This window comes from Delphinus delphis, chromosome 1 (assembly GCF_949987515.2).
Source record: "Delphinus delphis chromosome 1, mDelDel1.2, whole genome shotgun sequence".
In the NCBI taxonomy this organism is placed as follows: domain Eukaryota; kingdom Metazoa; phylum Chordata; class Mammalia; order Artiodactyla; family Delphinidae; genus Delphinus; species Delphinus delphis.
The window spans coordinates 53,072,075-53,097,455 of record NC_082683.1 but is presented as its reverse complement, the minus strand read 5'-3'; the positions used below and the strand labels follow the sequence as shown (position 1 = coordinate 53,097,455).

Here is a 25,381-nt window from a genome sequence, read left to right as displayed (position 1 = left end):
CTTTATCTTATGTTAATATAGCCACTTCTGCTTTCTTTTGATTAATGTATATATGGTATATCTTTTTCCATTCTTCTGTTTTCAGCCTCCTTATATTGTCTTTTTTGAAGTGAGCTTTTGGTATACCTTACTGGTATGTCATGTTTTTAAATCCATTCTGCCAGTTTCTTATCTTTTTATTGGTGTATGTAGGCCATTTACATTTAATGTTATTATCATTCTGCTAGGGCTTTAATCTGCCATTTTATTTTTTGTTTGTCCTCTCTGCCTTTTGTTTCTCTAGTTTCCTTTTTCTGTCTTCCTGTGGGTTATCTGAACATTTTTTAGAATTCCATTTTGATTTATCTGTAATGTTGTTGAGTGCATATCTTTGTATAGTCTTTTTAGTGGTTGCTTAAGGTATTGTATATACATAACTAATCACACTACTGGTGTTGACATTTTACCAGTTTGAGTGAAGTGTGGAAATCTTATGTACCTTTATGTTTCTTCACCCTATAGGTATTAAATTATATAGACCTCACCTGACATTGCCTCAGCAGTAAGGGGAAGGAGTTCTTGTTACTGCTGTATAGCGATAGGTGTCCAGATTCCCTGTGTGGACTCCACTGACACTGTGGGAGTGGAGGATTCATTACCTTCCAGTAGATATGAAAATCTCAGCTCCCCACTCTGACTTCTCTGACATGGTGCTGAATGGGTAGTGTTGGGATGGCTTGTTACAGCTTGGTGAGGGTGAAGTCTAGCTCCCCATTTGGCCTTTGCTGGTGTGGATATGGGTGGGACTACAGTTTTTCATGTGATGTTTGGCTGGAGTAGAGTGGTTATTCTCTAACCTTTTCTATTTTGCTAGGCTGCTGCTCTCTTGGTCCTTTGGCTGGGGAGAACAGGCTTTGGTTGTGTTTTTTGTTTTCCTGTGCTCCTTGGTGTTTCTGGGTTGTGGACCTCTCTAGCATCAGGTGTGGAGTATATAAGGTAAAAAGAAATTTTAGGCAACTCACTATTGTGCTATTCCTTGGGTCCCGAGGTCCCTGTTGGTCTGCCTTTTTCTATCCACCTTTTAGAGCCGTCTTATGTTTATTTTATATATAATCTTCAGGGTTTGTAGTTGTAACTAGTGGGAAGAATAGAGAAAAGTATGTCTACTCCATCTTCCTGGAAGTGGAAGTACCTACTTGTGACTTTGATGTTGAGCACTTTTTCATGTGCTAAATGGCCATTTTTTAAAAAAAATAAATTTTATTTTATGGACTCTGTTGGATTTTTTATTTTAAAAATTTTATTTATTTATTTATTTATTTTGGTTGTGCCAGGTCTTAGTTGCGGCACGTGTGCTCATTAGTTGGGCTCGAGGGCTCCTTAGTTGTGGCATGCAAACTCCTAGTTACAGCATGCATGTAGGATCCAGTTCCCTGACCAGGGATCCATCCTGTGTCCCCTGCGTTGGGAGATGGATTCTTAACCACTGTGCCACCAGGGAAGTCCCTAACTGGCCATTTTTATATCTTCCTTTCTGAATGTCTTACCAACTGCCCCCCCACCCCCACGCCATTTATTTGAGGGGGTGGTTTGTTTTTATGAGATGTGGGACTTTTTTATATATTCTAGATGCGAGTCACTTATTAAATGTATTTTGTAAATATTTTCTCCTAGTGTGGCTTGCCTGTTCATTTTCTTAACCATCTTTTGATGTATCAATTTTTCTTTTATTATTATCCCTTTCGCTGTCATGTCTGAGAAACCCTTGCCTACTCCAAATTTTGAAGATATTCTCCTATATTTCCTTCTAGTAGCTTTATAGTTTTAGCATTTATGTTTATATCTATGGTCCATCTAAGTTTAGTTTTTGTATATGTCGTGATGTAAGGATTGAAGTTCATTTCCCCCCCCATATAGATATCGAATTTTTCCAGCAACAGTAATTGAAAAAGATTTCCCTTTCCCTGATGAATTGCTTCTATGCTTCTATTAAGCATGTCATGATAGTGTATTATGTACTTGGTAGAATAGGTAAGATAGAATGCTTATGAGAGAAAACCATGAATTTATATCTTAAAGACCCAGTTTGAAATTTTGCTCTTCATTTTGTGGCTATTTTATTTTCAGACGTTAACTTCTTTGAGCACAATTGCCTTTATTTGTAGAATTGAAATAGTAATTATCTCTAACTTATAGGGTTTGGGGGAGGTTTAAATGAGAAAACATATAATGATAATGATAATAATAGCTACTATCTTTTGAGTGTTTATGATGTGATAGTCATTCATTATTTTACTTAGTATCTTTAAAATGTTGTTGCTCTACCTAGTTGTTCAGTCCAAAGAAGTATAGGTTAAAGCACCTTCTTTGTAGTAATGCAAACTTGCACAGTAGGCAGGTCTCAGTGTTTTTACCCAGTTGAACATCTTGAAAAATAACATATTCTTATTTTCATTGGTCCACAACTGCACATTTGTTGTATAATCATTTATAGTTTTGCCTGAATAATTTTCTTTCTTGAATTAGATAAGAAGTAGAGTATCTTATCAAAAACTATAATTTCAGCTTGGCTAAGGAATGCCACAAATATCCTATTATTGCTAATAATACTTTTAATAGGGTCTGTGTATTAGTCTCCTTGGGTGCTGTAACAAATTACCACAAACTGGGTGGCTTAAAACAACAGAAATGTATTCTTTCACAGTGCTGGAGTCCAGAAGTCTGGAATCAGTATCAACGGGCAGAAATGAAGGTTTTGGCAAGGTTGCACTTTCTTCAGAGGCTCCCTTCAGTATCACTTTCTTGCCTCTTCCAGATTCTGGTGGCTGCTTGTGGCACATCACTTCTACCTTTAAGGCCAGAATCTTCAAATCTCTCTTTCCTGTGTCTTCATATGGCTTTCCTCTTGGTGTGGCCCAAATCTCTCTTTATCTTCATATAAGGATATATATGATTGCATTTAGGACCCACTCAGATAATCCAGGATAATGTCCGTCTTTTAAGATCCTTAATGATATCTTCAAACACTCTTATTTTATATTTTATTTATTTTCACATATAAGGTCCATGGATTGGGATTTGGCAATCTTTTGGAGGGCCATTTTTCCCCCCACTGCAGTATGGTTGTACGTTTTTACTAGGATAACAGTAACAATAAATGAAGTAAAAGCACCACTAAGAAACTTAGCAATGAAAATTCCAAATTATAAAAAAGAATCCCTCCAGTGAGTATTTTGTCACTGTATAGTATTATAAAACTGTTATCTTACTGTTTTTATGTGGGAGTTATGGGCAAAATTGAAGCAAGAAAATCAGAGAGAGTATGACCCAACACTTTGTGGTTTCTTTAGTTCATCTGGCTGAATATCTGTTGACATTTTAGAAATAGCAAGAGAAAAATTACGTTTTTTTAAAATAATAAATCTATTTAAGTTTTAAAATTCTTGTGTCCACCTCTTCCTTTATACCCACCTCTCACATGCATCCCTGTTTATAAAGGTGCCCCTTACTGAAGCAGTGGATCCAGTGGATTTGGAAGATTACCTCATTACTCATCCTTTAGCTGTGGATTCTGGGCTTTTAAGGGATTTGATTGAATTCCCTCCAGATGATATTGAAGTGGTTTATAGTCCTAGGGACTGTAGAACCCTTGTTTCAGCTGTACCTGAAGAAAGGTAAGGAGACATTTACCTATTTCTGGTTTTAGTGTAACTATAAAAAGGCTACCTTCCATTATTTTATTTAGATTCTATTTCTTGTGGTAGTGTTGTTTCCTATTATATGAACAAGAGCGCAGCAGCAGAATTCACAAACATCAATGCTTTCCTGTCTAAATTATAAATATATTTTCTTTTTTAAAATAGTGAAATGGATCCACATGTTAGAGATTGTATAAGAAGTTATACAGAAGACTGGGCAATTGTGATCAGAAAGTAAGTTATATATTCATTATGACATTTAAAAATACTGAGTAGGATCTGTAAATGGATTAAGGTAGATTAATACTAATTATGAGACCTGAAAATTCATTTAAAAAATAGCTGAAAAAGTAAAAGAAGAACCTTTGCATATAGATATTTTTTCCTTAGGAGTTCCACAATTACTTTCTCTTACTTTCCTTATAAAATAATACGTTTGTGGGGATAGTATTTCTATATTATCATAGATGATTAGTAACTAATAATAATATAAAATAATGATTTGTAGTCTAATTCTTTTGGGAAATCGTGGGTAAATATTGATGAATAATTTGTATTTCTAAAAAAGAATCCAATTTATTGAATTGGTTAAGTTTAATAGCTAGTTTTCTAGATCAAGGTGTTTGAAAGGTCTCTGCCTTTTATTAACTAACTGAATATTTACAGGTCCTTGACCTGTACATCCAATCAAGTTAGTAGTTGTAAAAATGTTTTGTTTTACCACAAAATTTATGTTTCTAATGGATGGTGTTTGAAATATCAAGTCAGATTAAGAAATAAAATAAAATTATTCTTCCTTTGCTAATTTGCCTAATGAAGAAGGGTCTTCATACTGAATCTTCTTAGCCTTATTTTATTTTTCTAAAGGAAGTATAATTACTGAAGTAGTGGAAAATTCTGTTATGACATTGCAGTTTTGAGAAATGAAGTTATCTGTGCTAAATTGTACTAGTAACAGTGATGTATCCATTGCTTATTTTGTTGCTGTTGTGGGCAACTGTCTTATTTCACTGTGTTTCACTCTTGGGGTTACTGCTGACATACTTTTTAGTTTTAGTGTGACCTAATAAAAATACAATCTGCTACCCTTTATAAAGAAGAGCTGTTTTTATGAACTTACAATTTTGATAAGTATTTCAATAGCCAGATTTTAGAGATTACTGGAGAAGACCGTTCCTCTGTCAGATAACTCAAAAGTTTTTACCTTTATGCATGTATGTTGGAAACCTGTAATCAGAAATCTTAATAGAAATAGATTAGTTGTAAAATATATTAACCTTAGAATCATGGAGTCGTCTTGCTACTTAATTCTAATCAAGGGATTACTGACCTTGATTTAAGCCAAGAGGGTACAGTAGTTAACATTTATGGTTATTTGCTATATGCTGGGCATTTTATTGGATACTTTACACTCATCTCATTTAAGGTTCCAACAGACAAGGTAGCTCAGGCTCAGAGTACTTAGGTAACTTCTTTGAGGTCCCATGGCCAAAAAGTGGGATAGCTAGGATTAGAACCTAGGGGCATCAGATTCTAATGCTTGTATTTTTTTCTGTTATACTAGATATTATTTATTACCTTCAGTGGTAAATGGAAGACTAAGGGGTACTTTTGGTAGACTAGAAGTTTTAAAGTATCCCTGAAATATAAAAGGTATGACTGGAACACAACAGAAAACCACAGCACATGCTGTGATAAGCACATGCTAAGATAACATGCAAAAGGTTCAGTAGAGCTTTAGGCTCAGTGAATACAGGCAGTGGAAGGGGGACCTGGGGTAAATGTTGGACATTTGGTTACTTTGAAACCTCTTATACCCTTCTTTATGCATAGAAGTGGGAGCAGAGGTATCTGCCTATTTATTTATTTATTGATTGATTGATTGGCTGGCTGCGTTGGATCTTCGTTGCTGCGCCTGGGCTTTCTCCAGTGGCGGCGAGCAGGGGCTACTCTTAGTTGTGGTGTGCGGGCTTCTCATTGCGGTGGCTTCTCTTGTTGCGGAGCAGAGGCTCTAGGCATGTGGGCTTCAGTAGTTGTAGCACACGGGCTCAGTAGTTGTGGGTCGTGGGCTCTAAAGAGCAGGCTCAGTAGTTGTGGTGCACGGGCTTAGTTGCTCCGCGGCATGTGGGATCTTCCCAGACCAGGGCTCGAACTCATGTCCCCTGCATTGGCAGGCGGATTCTTAACCACTGCGCCACTGGGGAAGTCCGGTATCTGCCTATTTTAAGAGGACTAATTATAGGGGCTTGAGCTCATACAATAGTGCCTGGGGTGGGCATACCTTGGAATAAGAAGGAGCCCTCATGCCCAGAAGACTGGCAGACTCTGCCTGGAAGCATGAGGTGCCTCTTCTCCACAGCCACTGGATATGTGCTTGGCTAAGCAGATACAGTATTTTCAGACAGATATGGGCTTACAAATTAAAAAATGAGCATTAGAACCTAGATTTGCCAACCATTTGATTAAAACCAGTGCACTTGAAAGAGAATTATCAAACTACAAATAAAAGAACTTACAATTTAGGAAATAGTTAACAGAACACACATCAAGACCCATACGTGTAACTAATATCCTCAAAGAGATGTGAAAACTTATGGTAACCATATAAAAAATCAACTGGTTATCTTTGGAAGTGAAAATTTTGTTCAGTGAAAAAAATGTTTAAAACTCAGCAGATGGGTTTAATGGCAGAGCAGATGTGACTGAAAAGTGGAATAGTAAGTTATAAGATGAAACCAAAAAATTCTTCCATAATTCAGCACAGAAGGGTAAAAGGATAGAAAGTACTTTATTCATGCAAGACATACTTACTGAGAGGCTAGTATGTGCCAGGCACTATACTAAGCAGTAATGATACAGCAGTCAACAAAACTAACTCCGTGCCCTCATGGAGCTTATGTTCTACTTGGGGTTGAGGGCAATAGACATTAAACAAACACAGATAAATATATAATAGTTGGGAAGAATAGAGGGAAGTCTTGTAGAGAAAAAAAGTAGGATGGGGGGATAGGGAGAGCCAAGAAGAGGTGATTCCACTTTGTGAATAACTAATCGGAAGAGGCCTTTCTGATAAGATGAATTTGAGCGGAGACATGAAGGAAGTTAAGGAGTAAGCCCTCTGGATATCTGGGGGAAGAGTGTATTAGGCAGAGGCAAGAGCAGTATACGCAAAGGCTCCATGTTGGAAGCATGCTGGGAATGTTCAAGGAATAGCAGAGAGGTCAGTGTGGCTGGAACAGAATAAGTGAGGGAGAGAATGCCAAGATACAGAGTCGTAGAAATGGTGGTGTTGGATGGGTAATCATGTAGAGCCTTATCATAGCAACTGACTACAGGAACAGAATGATAATATAGAAAAGAGTATTGATCATGAATCATGTCATTCTTCTCAGCTCTCTTGAATTTCATACTATCAGTTTTTTAGGACATAAAGGAGGAAGAATGCAACAGTATTCTGGTTTATTAGAGTAGCTTAGATATCTAGTTTCTCAATTAAGGCACTTTTTTTCACATGATCTCATTTTTATTAAAAAATACAAAAACTATAAGTATGTATATACTTATGTATATGTATATACTTATGATTATACATACGCCCAGGAAAAGATCCAGTTAGTTAAATACTAGGAGTTCAACACTGATACTCTGAGTAGTAGAAATATAATGATTGTATTTTTACAAGTCTGTATTTTTAAATTTTCAACAATGAGCATGGATTGATTCTGTAATAATAAAATGTTATTTAAAAAAAAACTCTTTTTCATATAGAAAAGCAACAGTGTATTCTGTCCTTTAAGGAAAATACAAATGTTTCCCTTGAGGAAAAAAGGTACAAAGACTAGAAAACAGTTTAGTATCTTTCAAAAATATCTGGTAATGGTTTTTTGCTGCAAAGTTTTGTCTATTCGCCTTTAGTCAACATTGTGTAAAGAGTTAAACAGACCTGTGTTTGAATTCAAACTTTGTCACTTTACAGGCATTTTTACACAAATTAAGGCACTTTAAACATTTCATGAGAGATTAAAATATCTGCTTCTGAGTAATATCTTTCATGTTACTATACTGCATATTTTTATTTTAGTTATTCCAGAGAAAAATGCTTTCTTTTATTTTGTGATTATACTATGATGTGAGCATCATGTAGCTGCTATTTCAGTACCTTTCGCAGCAAGACATGTGAATAATTCATATTAAGTGTGATTCTTTACTATGTCATAAATTGACTGATAGAACCATATCATCCTCTGGTAATTATAATTATTTATGCTCCAGTTAAAATTTCCCCCAGATTGACTATATGAGGAGTGACACAGTAGTTGCTCTTTGATCATAGTGTCTCTAATATTCTTGGACATTGGGTTGTTAGGAAAGAAATATACATTAGTTTAAGAGTTGTTCTTAGCCTAATATATATATTATACAACAATACATGTTAATTAAGAATATATGTATACAGTGGTGTAGATCTTGCTATTCTTTCATTTTACAGGCTCTTTTTTTTTTTTTTGGCTGCGTTCCGTCTTCGTTGCTGTGCGCGGGCTTTCTCTAGTTGTGGCGAGTGGGGTCTACTCTTTGTTGTGGTGCGTGGGCTTCTCATTGCCGTGGCTTCTCTCGTTGCGGAGCACTGGCTCTAGGCGCATGGTCTTAGTTGCTCCGCGGCATGTGGGATCTTCCTGGACCAGGGATCGAACCCATGTCCCCTGCATTGGTGGGTGGATTCCTAACCACTGCACCACCAGGGAAGTCCCTATTTTTTCATTTTAGAAGCCTGAAGCTTTAGGTTGTTTAAGATTTTTTATACATAATGAGATATAGCAAAATTTTTTTGGCTATTTGGAACTTTAAGCTTCAGTGCTTTATATATTTTTGCCTTTTAAAAATTTACATTGTTATGAATGCAGGATATATTTTCTGCTCTCTCATTTTATTCTTTAACCTGGCTTCCCATCCTTTCCTTTTACTGACCAATTCTCTGAATTGAAAGTACAACTTAAATTATATCCACATGATCGTCATGAAAAGGAAGGACAATATGATTTACCTCTGGAAACTCATAAATGCTCTCTAGTTGGATTAAAGGAACTCTGGATGGAAGTTTTCTTAAACCTCTGGTTAAATGTTAAATACACTCAAAACTGCCAGAATATATTCTTATTATGTAAAGAAATAATGCAGAGAACAGTTGGCTTATTACATAATGATGATGAAAAAGTGAAAAATTTTCAAAAATTGATATTTCCTTATTTTATTTTGAATAGATATCATAAACTGGGAACAGGATTTAATCCTAATACATTAGATAAACAGAAAGAAAGGCAAAAAGGTTTGCCAAAACAGGTCTTTGAATCCGATGAAGCTCCAGATGGCAACAACTACCAGGATGAACAAGTAATACTTTTATTTTTAAATGACTATAAGAAGTTATTTTAATATAGTTTTTTTAATTCATTGATTAATATATTTAATGTTTTACATTACAGGATGATCTTAAAAGACGTTCAATGTCAATAGATGATACTCCAAGGGGTAGCTGGGCCTGCAGTATTTTTGACTTGAAAAATTCACTTCCTGATGCTTTGCTTCCCAATTTACTTGATCGAACTCCAAATGAAGAAATAGACCGTCAGAATGATGACCAAAGGAAAGCAAACCGTCATAAGGAACTCTTTGCCTTGCATCCATCACCAGATGAGGTATAGATAATTTGGATATAAAGAAGCAAATGATTATTAAGATAGATGTTTGGGGAGTATGAATTGTATGTAGCATTATGATAATGTAGGGAATAAAACTTAATTGAAACATAGTTATGCTTTTTGTAAATGAAATATAGTTGAGCACACTTATGATGTAATGACTCCTGTTTGAGGATAAATAGGCCATTCTTTTCTGTTTTCCCTTGTGAAGACTAAAAGTAGTAGATTAATAAAATAAGTTCTTAAAAAATAAATTGTAAAGGGTTGACATATGGTAAGCATGTTCACTTTGGTGTTGCTTGTCAATTTGTAGGAAGAACCAATAGAACGACTTAGTGTTCCTGAGGTGCCCAAAGAACATTTTGGTCAAAGACTTCTTGTAAAATGTTTATCACTCAAGTGAGTATTTATTTTGTTTACTATGTAACTTTTATTTTCTGGAGTAATATTTTGAATACAAGTGTAACAAAATCCTGGTAGATTTTATACTTGTGTTTGTGTCCTTTTGAAAAGTAATGTTCTGTACATAATTTTAAATTCTACTAAACATTTCATCCTGCCTATGAAGCTGAGCTTGAGAGCATTTTTGGCTAGGTGAAGATGACTCTGCCTCAGTTATATAACTAGTCTTAAAACTTGAAAAAACATTCACTGAAATCTGTAGTATTTATCAGACACTGTTCTTGGCTTGAGGAATATAAAGACAAAGTATCTTTTTCCTTAGAGATGATTTTATATTTGTTACATGGCAGGCTTTGTTTTTTCTTAAGATTTTGAAGTATGTAGTAATGGTTGATTTAGACTGTGAAAGGTATACGTGGAGAAGTGTGTTTCAGGAAGAGGGGCAGTATAGATGGTGTAGCACAGATGTAGAAAAGTACAAGGTATTGAGAGAATTTATTTTTGGAATGAGAATTTCTCTTGAACTATGAACTTTATTTTTAAACTGCTTCATCCTTTTCCTTCTTAAAGGTTTGAGATTGAAATTGAACCCATTTTTGCAAGTTTGGCTTTATATGATGTGAAGGAAAAGAAAAAGGTAAGGTTATATAATTTGAACCTAGTCTTTTCTCACAATCATAGGTTCAGAAACCTGTTTTTAAGTGTTATATAAGATAAATAATGACTTTTTGAGAATATTATTAAACATGGATTTTTTAAGAAGAAAGTAGAAATTTAAGACATAAAGTATTTTCTTACTATAAAATAGTTCAGTTGACCTAGTTTTTGTTTCATTGAAAGAGTTCCAAAAGCAAGTAGCAGAAGCAACTTTCTTTTAGTTTAATAAATAGAAAAAATACAAGAAAACCATTTTAGGCAACTGATGGATAAAGGATTACAATGATGGTGACAGTGAATTTTTGTTGGTGTAGTTTTCAGATTTCACTAGCTAAAAGATCATTTATATATATTTCAAATATTCTTGTCTAAAGTAGTGCTCTTAGTTTTGCCATTATATCTTTATTACACTTAGGAGTTTTTCAGAGGGCTGTCTCATACAGCATTTCAGTATTCTAAGCCTAATGTGTAGAAGAAACTTAAAATGCCTTTAGTGACTTCTGCTGTCAACATATTATGGATTTCTATAGTGGAACTGTATTCCAGCAACTTTATTTGATTTAGCAAACTGTATTTGCTAAATCAAATCTTCTGAGATGTTATTCATGTAATTGTTTTAAAGACTCAGTTTGGGGTAATTCATCTCAATAATAATTTCTATGTATACTTTATTAGAAGTTAAATTTCTAATTAAAGGAGCGTGGGATATGGTTCTTTAGAATATGTTTTTTGCATTATATTTTTTTTGCTTTGATATAGACATGTAAAGATCAGTCAGTGAAATATATGGTAAACTGTATGTTAGTATAATCGTCTAATATCTGTAATATTTTAAGACTGTGTATGATTTTTGTGAGTTTTTATAAAATACACAGGTTTTAAATTTAATATATGAATATGCTTTTTAGATTTCAGAAAACTTTTATTTTGACCTTAATTCTGAGCAGATGAAAGGATTATTACGTCCACATGTACCACCTGCTGCCATTACCACCCTGGCACGATCAGCTATTTTTTCTATCACTTATCCTTCCCAAGATGTTTTTCTTGTAATAAAGGTGAGAATAATGTTAAATATATTTGTTTATTTGTGTTGTGTCTGTATACTTGTGTCCCTATCAACATTGCAAGCTTTTTAAGGGTAAAGGTTTTATCTTTAACCTATTTTTTCATCTTAATATTTCTTAACACAATATTAGACTATACTATAGGTGCTACCTAAATTTTTCTCGAGTGGGGAGCTTTATTAGGGTTCTCTGGAGAAATAGATCAGTAGGAGGGAGATACACACACACACACACACACACACACACACACGCACGCACAGAGAGAGAGAGAGAGAGAGAGAGAGAGAGAGAGAGAGAGAGATTGATTTTAAGGAAGTGGCTCATGTGATTGTGGGGGCTGACAGGTTTGAAATGTGTAGCGCAGGCTGGAAATCCAGGTAAGGGGTGGTGTTGTAGTCTTAAGTCAGTTCCACAGGGCAGCAGACCAGAACTCAGGCAGGATTGCTGTGTTACAGTCTTGAGAATCCTTCTTTGAGAAACCTTAGTCTTTGTTCTTCAAGTCTTCAACTAACTGGATGAGTCCCACCCACATTATGGAGGGTAATCTGCTCTACTCAAAGTCTACTGATTTAAAAGTTAATCACCTCTAAAAAATACCTTCATAGCAACATCTAGATTGGTGTTTGATAACCTAGCCATGTTGGCATATAAAATTAAGCATCATAGGAACTATACTATGATTTTATCACTCAGCTCCTAAATACATAAATACGAAAATCTAAATCATTGAGATCACGGAGCATTATGATTTGACTGTCAGCCAATTAAGAATAAGGATTACAGGGCCTCCCTGGTGGCGCAGTGGTTGAGAGTCCGCCTGCCGATGCAGGGGACACGGGTTCGTGCCCCAGTCCGGGAAGATCCCACATGCCGTGGAGTGGCTGGGCCCGTGGGCCATGTCCGCTGAGCCTGTGCGTCTGGAGCCTGTGCTCCACAATGGGAGAGGCCACAATAGTGAGAGGCCCGCGTACCACAAAAAAAAAAGAAGAATAAGGATTACAGATTCTAAAATCTGAATATTACTAAGCCACTTAGCTTAGGGTAACTTAAGAATAATTTACCTTAACTTGACCTTGACTTGAGAATAGCCTAAAATATATTCTTTAATCATTTTATCTGTATTTATATAAAATTATCATAAAAAGGTAATGAATTTTATAATAAGGTTATAAAGTGGATTGTCATGAAATGAATTTTATTTACCCACAGGAATAATGTCCTAATTTGTGGACAGATTTCTATGAATTCAGGTTAAAATAACTCTTAGTTACAATGAACAATCTTACAAGCGAAGATTTAGCAGCAGTGGTCTTCAGAAACTCACTTAACAGTTCTAGATATTAATACAATTGATAAATGTGTATACACAGTTATTTTACATGGGAAAATAGTAAGTTTTCATAAAATAGAACATATCTGAGGGAATGAACTGGAAAGATAGAGATGGTGATTGGAATGCTGGCTGCTTAAAAATGAGACTGTTCATACCATATGGTCCCAATTGTGTAAAATATATACACACACACCTATACACACATAAATGGTTGTATATACATAGAAAAAGACTTTTACATAATTTCAAAAATATGTACAAGTTAAAGTGTTTTACAGACTTTAAAGAAAATGTATTTAGGAGGTTTTCTTAAATCATAGTCCAGCAGGATGTTTTTGTCTTTTGAGAGAAAAATCCCCTTGATCTGTGTATTAGTTAGTTATTGCTCTACAAGAACAAAAAGACAAAATCCCAGTGGCATACAACAATAAGCATTTTTTAGTTCATGCATCTGAGTTGTCTGTGTGGTCAGCCAATATAGGTTGGACTCTGTTAGGTAGTTGTGCTCCTTCCAAGTGTCTGTAGGTTGGCTGGGCGTCACTTGGTTGAGTTAGAGCTGTTCTTTGTATGTCTCTTTTCTGGCAGGCTAGACTGGCGTATTCTCATGGTGATTGCATCAGTGCCAGAGAGCAGACCCAGTTGCAGAGACACTTTTCTAGCATTTGGTCACGTCACACCAGCTAACATTTTATTGGCCAAAACAGGTCACATGATAATACAAACTCTAGGAGTTGTGATATATACCTGACCTCTTTATTTGGAGGAATTGCAGTGTCATATAACAGTGAGGGGGTAAAGGAAGGGTGAAGAGTCATAGGATATTTATATGTCAGCTTTGGTAGATGCTGCCATATTGGTTTCCAGAGTATCTGTGATAGTTGCATTCCCCACCAGGGGTGAATAAGAGTTTCAGTTAGTCACACTTACCAGTTTTTAAAAAAACTGACATATGAAATACCTATAATAAGACCTGTATAGTTTACAAATGTGGTGTAAACAGAGCGATGAACTCTTACTATGTATGTTTCTGTGTAATCATGACTAAGCTCAAGCCATACAGTATTTCCATCACCCCATCACCCTGGAGAGTTCTTTTGTTTGTCTTTCTAGTGACTATCCCCTCTGTTCCACCAGATGACTAGTATTCCAACTTAAATCACCATTATTTAGCTTTTCCTTTTCTTGAATTTCATCTGAGCATAGTCATACAATATGTAGTCTTTTGTGCCTGGCTTGTTTCAACTCAATATAATTTCTGTGAGAATCCTCTATATTATGTACAGCAGCAGTTCTTTTATTTTTATCATCATGTTTTACTTCATTGTCTGATTATAGCACAGTTTATTTATCCTGCTTAGATGAATAGATAGACCTTAGTAGACCATAGGGTTTTTTTTTCCCCCCTAAAGTATGTCTGGTTTTCAGTTGGTTATTATGAATAAAGCTTCTATGTACATTCTTTAACAAGTCTTTTGGTACATGAGTATACATGTGTTTGCCACTCTGTGCTTGCTTTCTCACAGAATGTTATCCTTTGCTAAATCAAAGTTTATAGCTTACATGTTGTCTAATTTATCAACCTTTTTCTTTATGGCTATGGTATTTTGTGTTTTATGTATGAAATTTTTGCCTCCCTCAAATTCAGAAATATATTCTCTTAAGTGATCCCTGGTAAGAGTAATTGTTTCACCTTACACATATAGTTTGGAGTGAAGTTGAGATGAAGATTAATCCCCCCCACATATGGATAACCAAATGACCCAGCACTATTTATTGAAAAGACTGCTTTTTTCTCCTACTGCTTTTACAAAGTATCCCATGTCATAAATCAAGTGTTCATATGTATGAGATTTTTTTCCTAGAATCTTTTTTGGTTCAACTGGCCTGTTTGTCTTTAATTGGCACTAGTACCACACTGTTTTAATTATAGTAGTTTAGAGACTTCCCTGGTGGCGTAGTGGTTAAGAATCCGCCTGCCAATGCAGGAGACACAGGTTCGATCCCTGGTCCGGGAAGCTCCCACATGCCGCAGATCAACTAAGCCGGTGTACCACAACTACCGAGTCTGCCCTCTAGTGCCCACGATCCACAACTACTGAGCCCACGTGCCACAACAACTGAAGCTTGCACACCCTAGAGCCCACATGCCACAACTACTGAGCCTGTGTGCTGCAACTACTGAAGCCCATGCACCTAGAGCCCGTGCTCTGCAACAAGAGAAGCCACCACAGTGAGAAGCCTGTGCACCGCAACAAAGAGTAGCCCCTGCTCACCGCAATTAGAGAAAGCCTGCGCGCAGCAACGAAGACCCAAGTCAGCCAAAAAAAAAAATTATTGTAGTTTATAAAAAACAGTATATTTTTTTCTAGCTTTATTCTTCAAGATTGCCTTGGATGTTCCTTTTTCTTTTTCTTTTTTTTTTAATAAAGTATGATTTCCATTTTATTGTCTTTTCAGAGAATAGTATTTCTTCAGTCTTTAAGGACTTAGCTCCTTACGTGGGCTTTGGTGGAAGTCGTGGGGCAGCACCTGCAGGTCTAAATCAGGGTGGAGGTGTTCGGTCTTTCTGGGCTTCCCGAGAAGTATTTCTGACTACCTTGCTGTGAATGGCACAACTCATGCAGTAATGTAGTTTCACATACAGCTTGGAAAGCGCATAGGCATCGAAAACACTTGCTTCAGAAATGTCCCTGACGGCTTAGGCCTCTACTATGTTCTGAATGATGAGCTTCTTTTTTTTTTTTTTTTTTTTTTTTTGGTGGTACGCGGGCCTCTCACTGCCATGGCCTCTCCCATTGAGGAGCACAGGCTCCAGATGCACAGGCTCAGCGGCCATGGCTCACGGGCCCAGCCACTCCACGGCATGTGGGATCTTCCCAGACTGGGGCACGAACCCGTGTCCCCTGCATTGGCAGGCGGACTCTCAACCACTGCGCCACCAGGGAAGCCCTGATGAGCTTCTTAATGGCCTTGTCCTTGCGCAAGCATCGGGCACAGTTGGTGTAGCAAACAGGCTACACGTGGCCGTGGCCCTTTTTGGCATGACCGTTGTTCCTTCTTTTCTTGGTCATCTTGGAAGTGAGGAGGTGAGAGAGGCTGGATGTTTTTGACCCTTTACATTTTTGTATAAAGTTTTGCTTGTCAGTCCCTCCGTGCTGCCCCAATGCAGGCACACTCTCTCTCAAGAAAGAACTTGTTGAGATGTTAACTGAGATTGCATTAAATATACTGATCAATTTGGAAAAGCTGACGTCTTTAAACTGTTGAGTTCTCAGGTCAATGAGCACAGTATGTTTTTAGGTCTTTTCTCCTATATCTTCCTGGTAATTTTATATTTTTGACCCTGTTCTAAATGTTATCATTTAAAATTTTTCATTTTAAATTATATACAGAATTTCGTTCATCACTGGTGTATAGAAATTCGGTTATCTTTTCTTTATAAATTTTTATTTATAGTTAGTAACATGCACAAGGGGTACACTTTCTTTAATTTTTACATACTTAACTCAGTTATGTAACCAACATCCAGATCAAGGTATAGAACATTACTCAACAGCCTTCTTTGGCCCCTTCCTACTATGCTGACTTATCACCATGGATTAGTTTAACCTCTTTTTCTTCATAGAAAAGGAATCATATATATTCTTGTGTCTGACATTCTAAAGAATTATATGATTCATCATTTTTGCATGTAGCAATAGTTGGTTGTTTTTCACCCTGCATAGTATCTTGTTATATGCATATCACAGTTTGGCCATTCTAATAGTCGATGGACATTGGGGTTATTTCTAGCTTTTGGCTATATTGTAAGTAATGCTGCTGTAAACATTTTTTTTTTGTGTGGTATGCGGGCCTCTCACTGTTCTGGCCTCTCCCGTTGCGGAGCACAGGCTCCAGACGTGCAGGCTCAGCGGCCATGGCTCACGGGCCCAGCCGCTCCGCGGCATGTGGGATCTTCCTGGACCGGGGCACGAACTCGTGACCCCTGCATCGGCAGGCAGACTCTCAACCACTGTGCCACCAGGGAAGCCCTGTAAACGTTCTTATATATGATTTTTGCATTTCTATTGAGTATATAGGTAGATGTTGAATTACTGGATCATAGTGTATTTATAGCTTCAGTTTTAGTAGAAAGAACCAGTTTTCTGACGTGGTTAGTCCAAGTTTCAGTCTCATTGGCAGTGCTTGAGAATTTTATTTGCTCCATTTCCTTCTTAACACTTGATATCATCAGGTTTTATTGTATTTTACATTTCAATTTCATTAATTTTATTTTATTATGTATTTTATTTCTGGTGCATTTGCAGGGGTATGTCAGTTTGGCTTTAATTTATAATTCCCTGATGTCTAAGAATTATTGGCCATTTGGATATTCTGTTTTGTGTAGTACTTATTCAAATAGTAAGCTCATTTTTAGCTTGTTTGTATACATAAAAAACACAAATTTTAAGTGTATAGGATACATAAGTTTTAAGTGAAAAAAATACAGTTGTGTAATCTTCATTTCATTGGATTGTTTTTATTTTATCAATTATTGTATTAATAATTTATTAATTTGTAAGAGCGCTTTATGTATCCTCCATTCACTAATTTGAAGTATCAACTTTATTATGTGCTAAATTCTTGCATACACTTCATTTGGTTTCTGGACTTTTATCCTATTTTATTTATATTTCTTTTCCTAAAACATTAAAAATTTTATAGGGGTAAAGTGAGACATTTTGGAGAAAAATGATAAGTAGAATTGTATTGGCCACTTAATATTTTGTGAGTTGTCTTTTTTAATTGTAATTTTGTACTTTGATGTTATATTAAATGGAGATGACTTTTAAGACTGATTGCTTTTATTAATAGTTTTAATTGAGGTAAAATACACATAACATAAAATTTACCATCTTAATCGTTTTTATGTGTACAGTTCAGAATTAAGTATATTCAGATTATCATGCGAGCAATCTTTAGAAAATTTTATCTTGCCAACAAAACCTTAACCTCTATACACATTAAGTAGCAGCTCTTCATTTCCCCTTCTCCCCAGCCCCTGCCAACCAGCATTTTGCTTTTTGTTTCTATGAATTTGTCTATTCTAGATACCTCATTTGAATGGAATAATACAGTATTTGTCTTTTTGTGACAGGCTTATTTCCCTTGGCGTAATGTCTTCAAGGTTCATCCAGGTCGTAGCATGTTTCAGAATTTTCTTCCTTTTAAGGCTGAATAATATTCCATGTGTATGTGTATACTCATGTTTTGTTTACTCATTTTTTGATGGACACTTGAATTGCCTCTACCTTTTGGCTATTGTGAATAATGCTGCTATGAACATGGGTGTGTGAATATCTGTTTGAGTCCCTGCTTTCAATTCTATTGAATATATACCCAGAAATAGGTTTTCTGAATCACATGATAATTCTATTTTTAACTTTTTGAGGAACCTCTGTACTGTCTTCTACAGCAGATTACGATTTTACACCATAAAAAGCACACAGGGGTTCCAGTTTTCCATATCCTTGCCAATGCTTGTTATTTGTTTGTTTGTTTATTTAATTGTGGCCATCCTGATGGGTGTAAGGTGATATCTCATTGTGGTTTTGATTTGCATTTCCCTAATGATTAGTGATGTTGAGTGTCTTTTTATATGCTTCTTAGACGTTTGTATGGCTTCTTTGGAGAAATGTCTATTCAAGTTCTTTGCCCATTTAAAAATCAGATTATTTGTTGTTTTGTTGTTGAGTTGTAGGATTTCTTTATCTGTTTTGGATATGAACTCCTTATCAGTTATATGATTTGCAAATATTTTCTCTCATTCTGTGGGTTGCCTTTCACCCTGTTGATTGTGTTCTGTCATATACAAAAGTTTTAAATTTTGATGTAATCCAGTTTAACTATTTTTACTTTTGTTGCCTTTGCTTTTTTTTGTGTCAAATCCAAGAATACATTACCAAATCCAATCACAGGAAGCTTTTCCTTTATTTTTTCTTCTAAGAGTTTAATAGTTTTAGGTTTATGTTTAGGTGTTTGATCCATTTTGAGTTAATTTTTGTATATAATATAATGTAAGGGCTCAACTTTATTCTTTTGCATTTGGATATTCAGGTTTCTTTTAATACATTTGTTGAAAAAACTGTTCTTTCCCCATTGAATAGTCTTGGCACCCTTGTAGAAAATCTAACTATTTATAGTTTTCAGATTACAGATCTTTCACCTTTTTGGTTAATTCCTCAGTATTTTATTCCTTTTGATATTATTGTAAATGGAATTTTTTTCTTAATTTCCTTTTTGAATTGCTCATTGCTCGGGTATAGAAATGCAACTGATTTTTTGTGTGTTGATTTTGTATCCTGCAACTCTGCTGAATTTATTAGTTCTAACAAGTTTTTGTGTGTGTGTGTGTGTGGAATATTAGAGTTTTCTATATAAGAGATCATGTTGTCTGTGAATAGAGATAATTTAACTTCTTCCTTTTCAATTTGGATGTTTTTGTTTCTTTGTGTTGTCAAATTGCTCTGGCTCAGACTTCCAGTACTTTGTTGAATAGAATTGGCAAAAGTGAACATCCTTATCCTGTTCCTCATTCTAGAGGAAAAGCTTTTGGTTTTTCAGCATCGAATATGATGTTAAATGTGGACTTTTCATATATGGTCTTTATTATATTGAGGTAGCTTTCTTCTTTTCTAAGTTCATTGAATTTTTCTATCATGAAAGGATGTTGAATTGTCCAGTTCTTTTTCCTGCATCAGTTAAGATGGTCATGTGTTTTTTTTCTGTTATTTTGTTAATGTGGTGTATTATGTTGATTGATTTTTGTATTTTGAACCATCCTTACATTCCAGGCTGATTCCTTTTATTTTTAAGCTTAATTAATCTTTACTCTTTTTGTCTTTGACAGCTAGAAAAAGTGCTACAGCAAGGAGACATTGGAGAGTGTGCAGAACCATATATGATTTTCAAAGAAGCAGATGCCACCAAGGTAGAATGTCATGCCTCTTATTTCTGCCACTTTCGTAGTCATTAGCAGTCACTTTCCATTCTCCTCAGAGCCCCAAACCCAACCCTAAACAACCTCTAATCTCCGAAATTATAATTTGGGAGAATACTATACAGAGCATATTAAAGAATTTTACTACTAGTTCATTTTTTTCTCTTGGCCTACCCATTTTCTTTATTTCCTTCAGTACCTAGCTTGAGTCATGTGCTATGCTATTCTTTAAAATCTCCCTCACCCCAAGCTAATGGATTCCTAAAGAATCAAATTAGTTCAGTTTAATTCCTAAATAATAAAAAATTTCCTGTGTTTGCAAAACAGTGATTTTGATGGAACTTTTTCTAGCAAAGCAGAAGTATTCTGGGCCTCTGTCTAGCTGCAGATAATTAGGAAATATGGTAAAAATAGAAAATACAATCTCCATTTTGCCATCAGATAACTAATTTCTAGAATTTGGATAAACTTATAAAGCAAAAATAATAGGTGAACAATCGGTACCAAATTCCAGATACCCTGAGTTAGTTATAAGAATAACAGGTGAGGACTTCCCTGGTGGTGCAGTGGTTAAGAATCCGCCTGCCAGTGCAGGGGACACGGGTTCGAGCCCTGGTCTGGGAAGATCCTACATGCTGTGGAGCAGCTAAGCCCATGTGCCACGACTACTGAGCCTGTGCTCTAGAGCCCACGAGCCTCAACTACTGAGCCTGCGTGCTGCAACTACTGAAGCCCGCGCGCCTAGAGCCCGTGCTCTGCAACAAGAGAAGCCACTGCACCGCAACGAAGGGTAGTCCCCACCCGCCGCAACTAGAGAAAGCCCGCGCGCAGCAACAAACACCCAATGCAGCCAAAAAAAAAAAAAAAAGCATAGCAGGTGATTTTTGGATCTTTGAACACATGATTTAATATGTCAAACAGCCAGGAGAGGTGTGCTTGAGGAGTATTGGACAAGTCACCACAATGTAGAAAATGTTTTGCTTTTTATTTTTCTGAGATTTGGAACAAGAATTGAGCGTTTTCTGCTAATATGGGTACATCTGAGCACATGATATTCTCTGATTCCTGGATATCTGGTTGAAATTAGGGTTAAACTATTCTGGCTTTCCCCAGGTCGTCATTTTACAAATTAAATTGGTCTGTTATATGAAGTTCATAGGTGTATAATTGCAGCTTATTTCACTCTTCTCTTACATATTCACATGCTTGATAAGGGTCCTTAATTCTCTTTAAGTACTCTTAAAGCAAGGACCTATTTTGAAGGTATAATAGATATAGCAGTAAACAGCCCTACCATTTAGCTATTTCTTCATCTTTTCTCAGTCCTGAGTCCTAAGGTAGGACACTGCCATTTGAGTATACCTTACCAATATCCTATATGGAAATAGCATGTGAGAGATTTTAGTGTAGGTTTTCACCCTTGGACCATATTGCAGGCCACCTTAGTGTTTGTTTCAAGGATAGCCTAAAAGTTGAGCCAGCCTCAGGATGTCTTCCAGATAAGCACGTGCTATTTGGATCATTGGTCTTTTTCCAGGGTTTAGTCCTCTTATCATACTTTTTTTGTTTGCTTCTTTTATTACAGCTCTGGGCTTATTTATTGTTGGTTTATTTGTGACCCCCAGTCCCACCTCATAGTTGTCATAAGTTAGTGATTATGTCAGAATGGCCCAACTGCTTCCATCTTTTTTAGAAAAATAAAATTTAATAAGTCATAACCTAGAATATTTTGTGGTTGGCAGTTCGTGTCTAGAACCTGTTGTCTAGGTTATGTTTCCTTTCATAAAATAGTACTTTCAGTACATAAACATGTTTGACTCTTGCTGTCCGTTCTTTTCTCCCAACATAAGATCATCACAAACAGAAATTTTAAAGACTTTCACATACATTTGTAAAACTGGTTGAGGTTGCTTAGTAAAGATAATATACTGTTAATTGATCTCTGAAAGGTACAGATTGTTTTTCCATCTTTGCTGAGAATCGAGAATTCTTAACCTTTATATTTTCCTTTATATATTATGAAATAGCCTTTAATTCATTTCTTTGAACGTAATCATATAATGTATAAAGTTTTGTTTTGCAGAATAAGGAAAAATTGGAGAAGCTGAAAAGTCAAGCTGATCAGTTTTGCCAAAGACTTGGGAAGTATCGCATGCCTTTTGCTTGGACTGCAATCCATTTAATGAATATTGTTAGCAGTGCTGGGAGTTTGGAAAGAGATTCTACAGAGGTAGAAATAAGCACTGGAGGTGAGAATGTTTTATATAAAATATTTCTACATGTATAATTCTTTTCTTTTTCTTATATAGTCTTGTTTTATTTGTAAGCTTTGCAATGTAGTGAGACATTAAAAGGGTTTTCTTTTTTCCTTTAACGGGTTTATTGAGATGTAATTCACATACGTACAGTTTGCCCATTTAAGATGTATAATTCAATGTTTTTTGTTATATTCGTAAGGTTCAGTGAATGTCACCACAATCTAATTTTAGAACTTTCATACTCCTTAGTGGTCACGCTTCTCCTCAAGTCCCCAAACCTAACCAAACTGTAATTTATTTAGTCTGTATGGATTTGTCTATGCCGGACATTTCATATTAATAGAATTATATAATGTGTAATCTTTTGTGAGTAGCTTCTTTCACTTAGCATAATGTTTGAAAGGTTCATACATGTTGTTACATCTGGCTATATAGTCCATTTTGAGTTAATTTTTGTACACGGTAAGAGGTAAGGGTCCAACTTCATTCTTTTTATGTAGATATCTAGTTGTCCCAACACAATTTGTTGAAAAGGCTATTCTTTCCCTATTGAATGGTCTTGGCACTCTTGTTGAAAATCAATTGACCGTCGATATATGGTTTTATTTCTGGACTCAGTTCTGTTCCATTGATATATATGCTTATGCTAGTACTATACTATCTTTATTATTTTAGCTTTGCAGTAAGTTTTGAAATTGGGAATAGTGGGTCCTCCAATTTTTTTCAAGATTATTTTGACTATTTTGAGCTCTTGCATTTTCATAAGAAGTTTAGGGTTAGGTGATAATTTCTGCACAAAGGCAGCTGGAATTTTGATAGGAATTACATTGACTTGGTAGATCAATTTGTGGAGTGTTGCCCTCATAACAATATTAAGTCTTCCAATCCGTGGAATGTTTTTCCATTTATTTAGATCTTAAAAATTTATTTAAACAATCTTTTGTAGTTTTCAGTGTACAAGTCTTGCCCCTCTCTTGTTAAATGTGCATCACAGTATTTTATTGGTTTTTGATGCTTATTTTAAATGGATTGTTTTCTTAATTTCATTTTCCTAATGTTCATTTTTAGTGATAGAAATACAATTGGCTTCTGAATATTGATCTCGTACTTTGAAACCTTTTTGAATGTGTTTATTAATTCTAATTTTTTTTTTCTTTTCTGGATTCTTTAGGATTTTCCATGTATAAGATCATGTCATCTGCAAATGAAAATAGGTTTACTTTTTTTTTCCCCATCTGGATGTCTTTATTTATTTTTCTTTTCTAATTATCTTGACTAGAACCTCCTGTACAGTATTAAAAAAAATGGCAAGAGTGGATATCCTCATCTTGTTCCTGACCTTAGAGGGAAGGCATTTAGTCTTTCACTATCAAGTATGATGTTTGCTATAGGTTTTTCATAGATGTAATGTAGTAGTTTGAGGAAGTTCCCTTCTATTCCTAACTTTTTGAGTGGTTTTGTCATGGAAGGATATTGAATTTTGTAAAATGCATTCTTTGAGTTTATTGAGATGATTTGTATGGTTTTTTGCCCTGTAGTCTTTTAGTATGCTGTATTGCATTAATTGATTGGTTTTGGATGTTAAACTAATCTTACACTTCTGGGAGAAGTCTCACTTGGTCATGGTATATAATCTTTTTTTTATGTGTTGTTAGTCTGTTTCCTAGTATTTTGTTTAGTATTTTTGCTTCTATATTCCTAAGGGATGTTGGTCTGTAGTTTTTCTTCCTTGTAATATCTCTGTCTGGTATTGGTATCAGGGTAATACTGGCCTCATTGAAAATGAGTTGTGATTTTTTCCTTCTGGTTTTTGGAAGAATTTGTAAACAATTAGTATTAATTTTTCATTGAAAGTTTGGAAGAATTCACTAGTGAAGCCACCTTGGCTTGGTCTTTTCTTTGTGGTAAGTATTTTCATTACTAATTATATCTCTTGTTATACATCTATTCATATTTTCTCTCTCATCTTGTGTCAGTTTCAGTACTGTGTATCTTTCTAGAAATGTGTTCATTTCATCTAAATTATCTAATTGTTATCTAACTGTTGACTTACAGTTATTCATAGTATTGTAGTATAATCCTTTTTCTCTCTAAGGTCTGCTGTAGTGATGATGTTAGTAATTTGAGTCCTGTCTATGTATTTGTTTTTTAATAAATTTATTTATTTTTGGCTGCATGGGGTCTTTGTTGCTGTGCAAGGGCTTTCTGTAGTTGTGGCAAGCAGGGGCTACTCTTTGTTGCAGTGTGCGGGCTTGTCATTGTGGTGACTTCTTTTGTTGTGGAGCACAGGCTCTAGGCACGCAGGCTTCAGTGGTTGTGGCATGCAGGCTCAGTAGTTGTGACGCATGGGCTTAGTTGCTCCGCGGCATATGGGATCTTCCTGGACGAGGGCTTGAACCCGTATCCCCTGTATTGGCAGGTGGATTCTTAACCACTGCACCACCAGGGAAGTCCCCTGTCTATGTATTTTTTTCTTCATTAGTTTAACTAAAGTTTTAAAAATTTTATCTTTTTGAAGAATCAGTTTTTGGTTTCATTGATTATTTTTCTATTGTTTTCCTAGTTTCTATTTCATTTATTTCCACTTAGCTGTTGTCTTTTTTGGTATTCTTTCTTTTTTTTTTAACATCTTTACTGGAGTATTGCTTTACAGTGGTGTGTTAGTTTCTGCTGTATAACAAAATGAATCAGCTGTATATCCCCATATCTCCTCCCTCTTGCATCTCCCTCCCACCCTCCCTATCCCACCCCTCTAGGTGGACACAAAGCACCGAGCTAATCTCCCTGTGCTATGCAGCTGCTTCCCACTAGCTATCTGTTTTACATTTGGTAGTGTATATATGTCCATGCCACTCTCTCACTTCGTCCCAGCTTACCCTTCCCCCTCCTTGTGTCCTCAAGTCCATTCTCTAAGTCTGTGTCTTTATTCCTGTCCTGCCCCTAGGTTCTTCAGAACCATTTTTTTTGTTTTGTTTTGTTTTAGATTCCATATATATGTGTTAGCATACAGTATTTATTTTTCTCTTTCTGACTTACTTCACTTTGTATGACAGTCTCTAGGTCCATCCACCTCACTACAAATAACTCAATTTCATTTCTTTTTATGGCTGAGTAATATTCCATTATATATATGTGCCACATCTTCTTTATCCATTCATCTGTCGATGGACACTTAAGTTGCTTCTGTGTCCTGGCAATTGTAAATAGAGCTGCAGTGAACATTTTGGTACATGACTCTTTTTGAATTATGGTTTTCTCAGGCTATATGCCCAGTAGTGGGATTGCTGGGTCATATGGTAATTCTATTTTCAG

General features: G+C 35.7%; 1 protein-coding gene across 3 annotated transcripts in view; it reads left to right on the top strand.

Moving 5' to 3' along the window:
- DOCK7 (dedicator of cytokinesis 7) overlaps positions 1–25,381 on the top strand; it is a 214,816-nt gene that overhangs the window by 33,534 nt on the left and 155,901 nt on the right. For all 3 annotated transcript variants that reach the window (XM_060023043.2, XM_060023034.2, XM_060023049.2), the window contains exons 3-11: positions 3,478–3,653; positions 3,843–3,911; positions 8,936–9,065; positions 9,158–9,370; positions 9,687–9,772; positions 10,346–10,412; positions 11,341–11,490; positions 19,722–19,802; positions 21,895–22,060. In XM_060023043.2, coding sequence (XP_059879026.1) covers positions 3,478–3,653; positions 3,843–3,911; positions 8,936–9,065; positions 9,158–9,370; positions 9,687–9,772; positions 10,346–10,412; positions 11,341–11,490; positions 19,722–19,802; positions 21,895–22,060 — 1,138 coding nt within the window. The remainder of the gene's footprint in view (positions 1–3,477; positions 3,654–3,842; positions 3,912–8,935; positions 9,066–9,157; positions 9,371–9,686; positions 9,773–10,345; positions 10,413–11,340; positions 11,491–19,721; positions 19,803–21,894; positions 22,061–25,381) is intronic.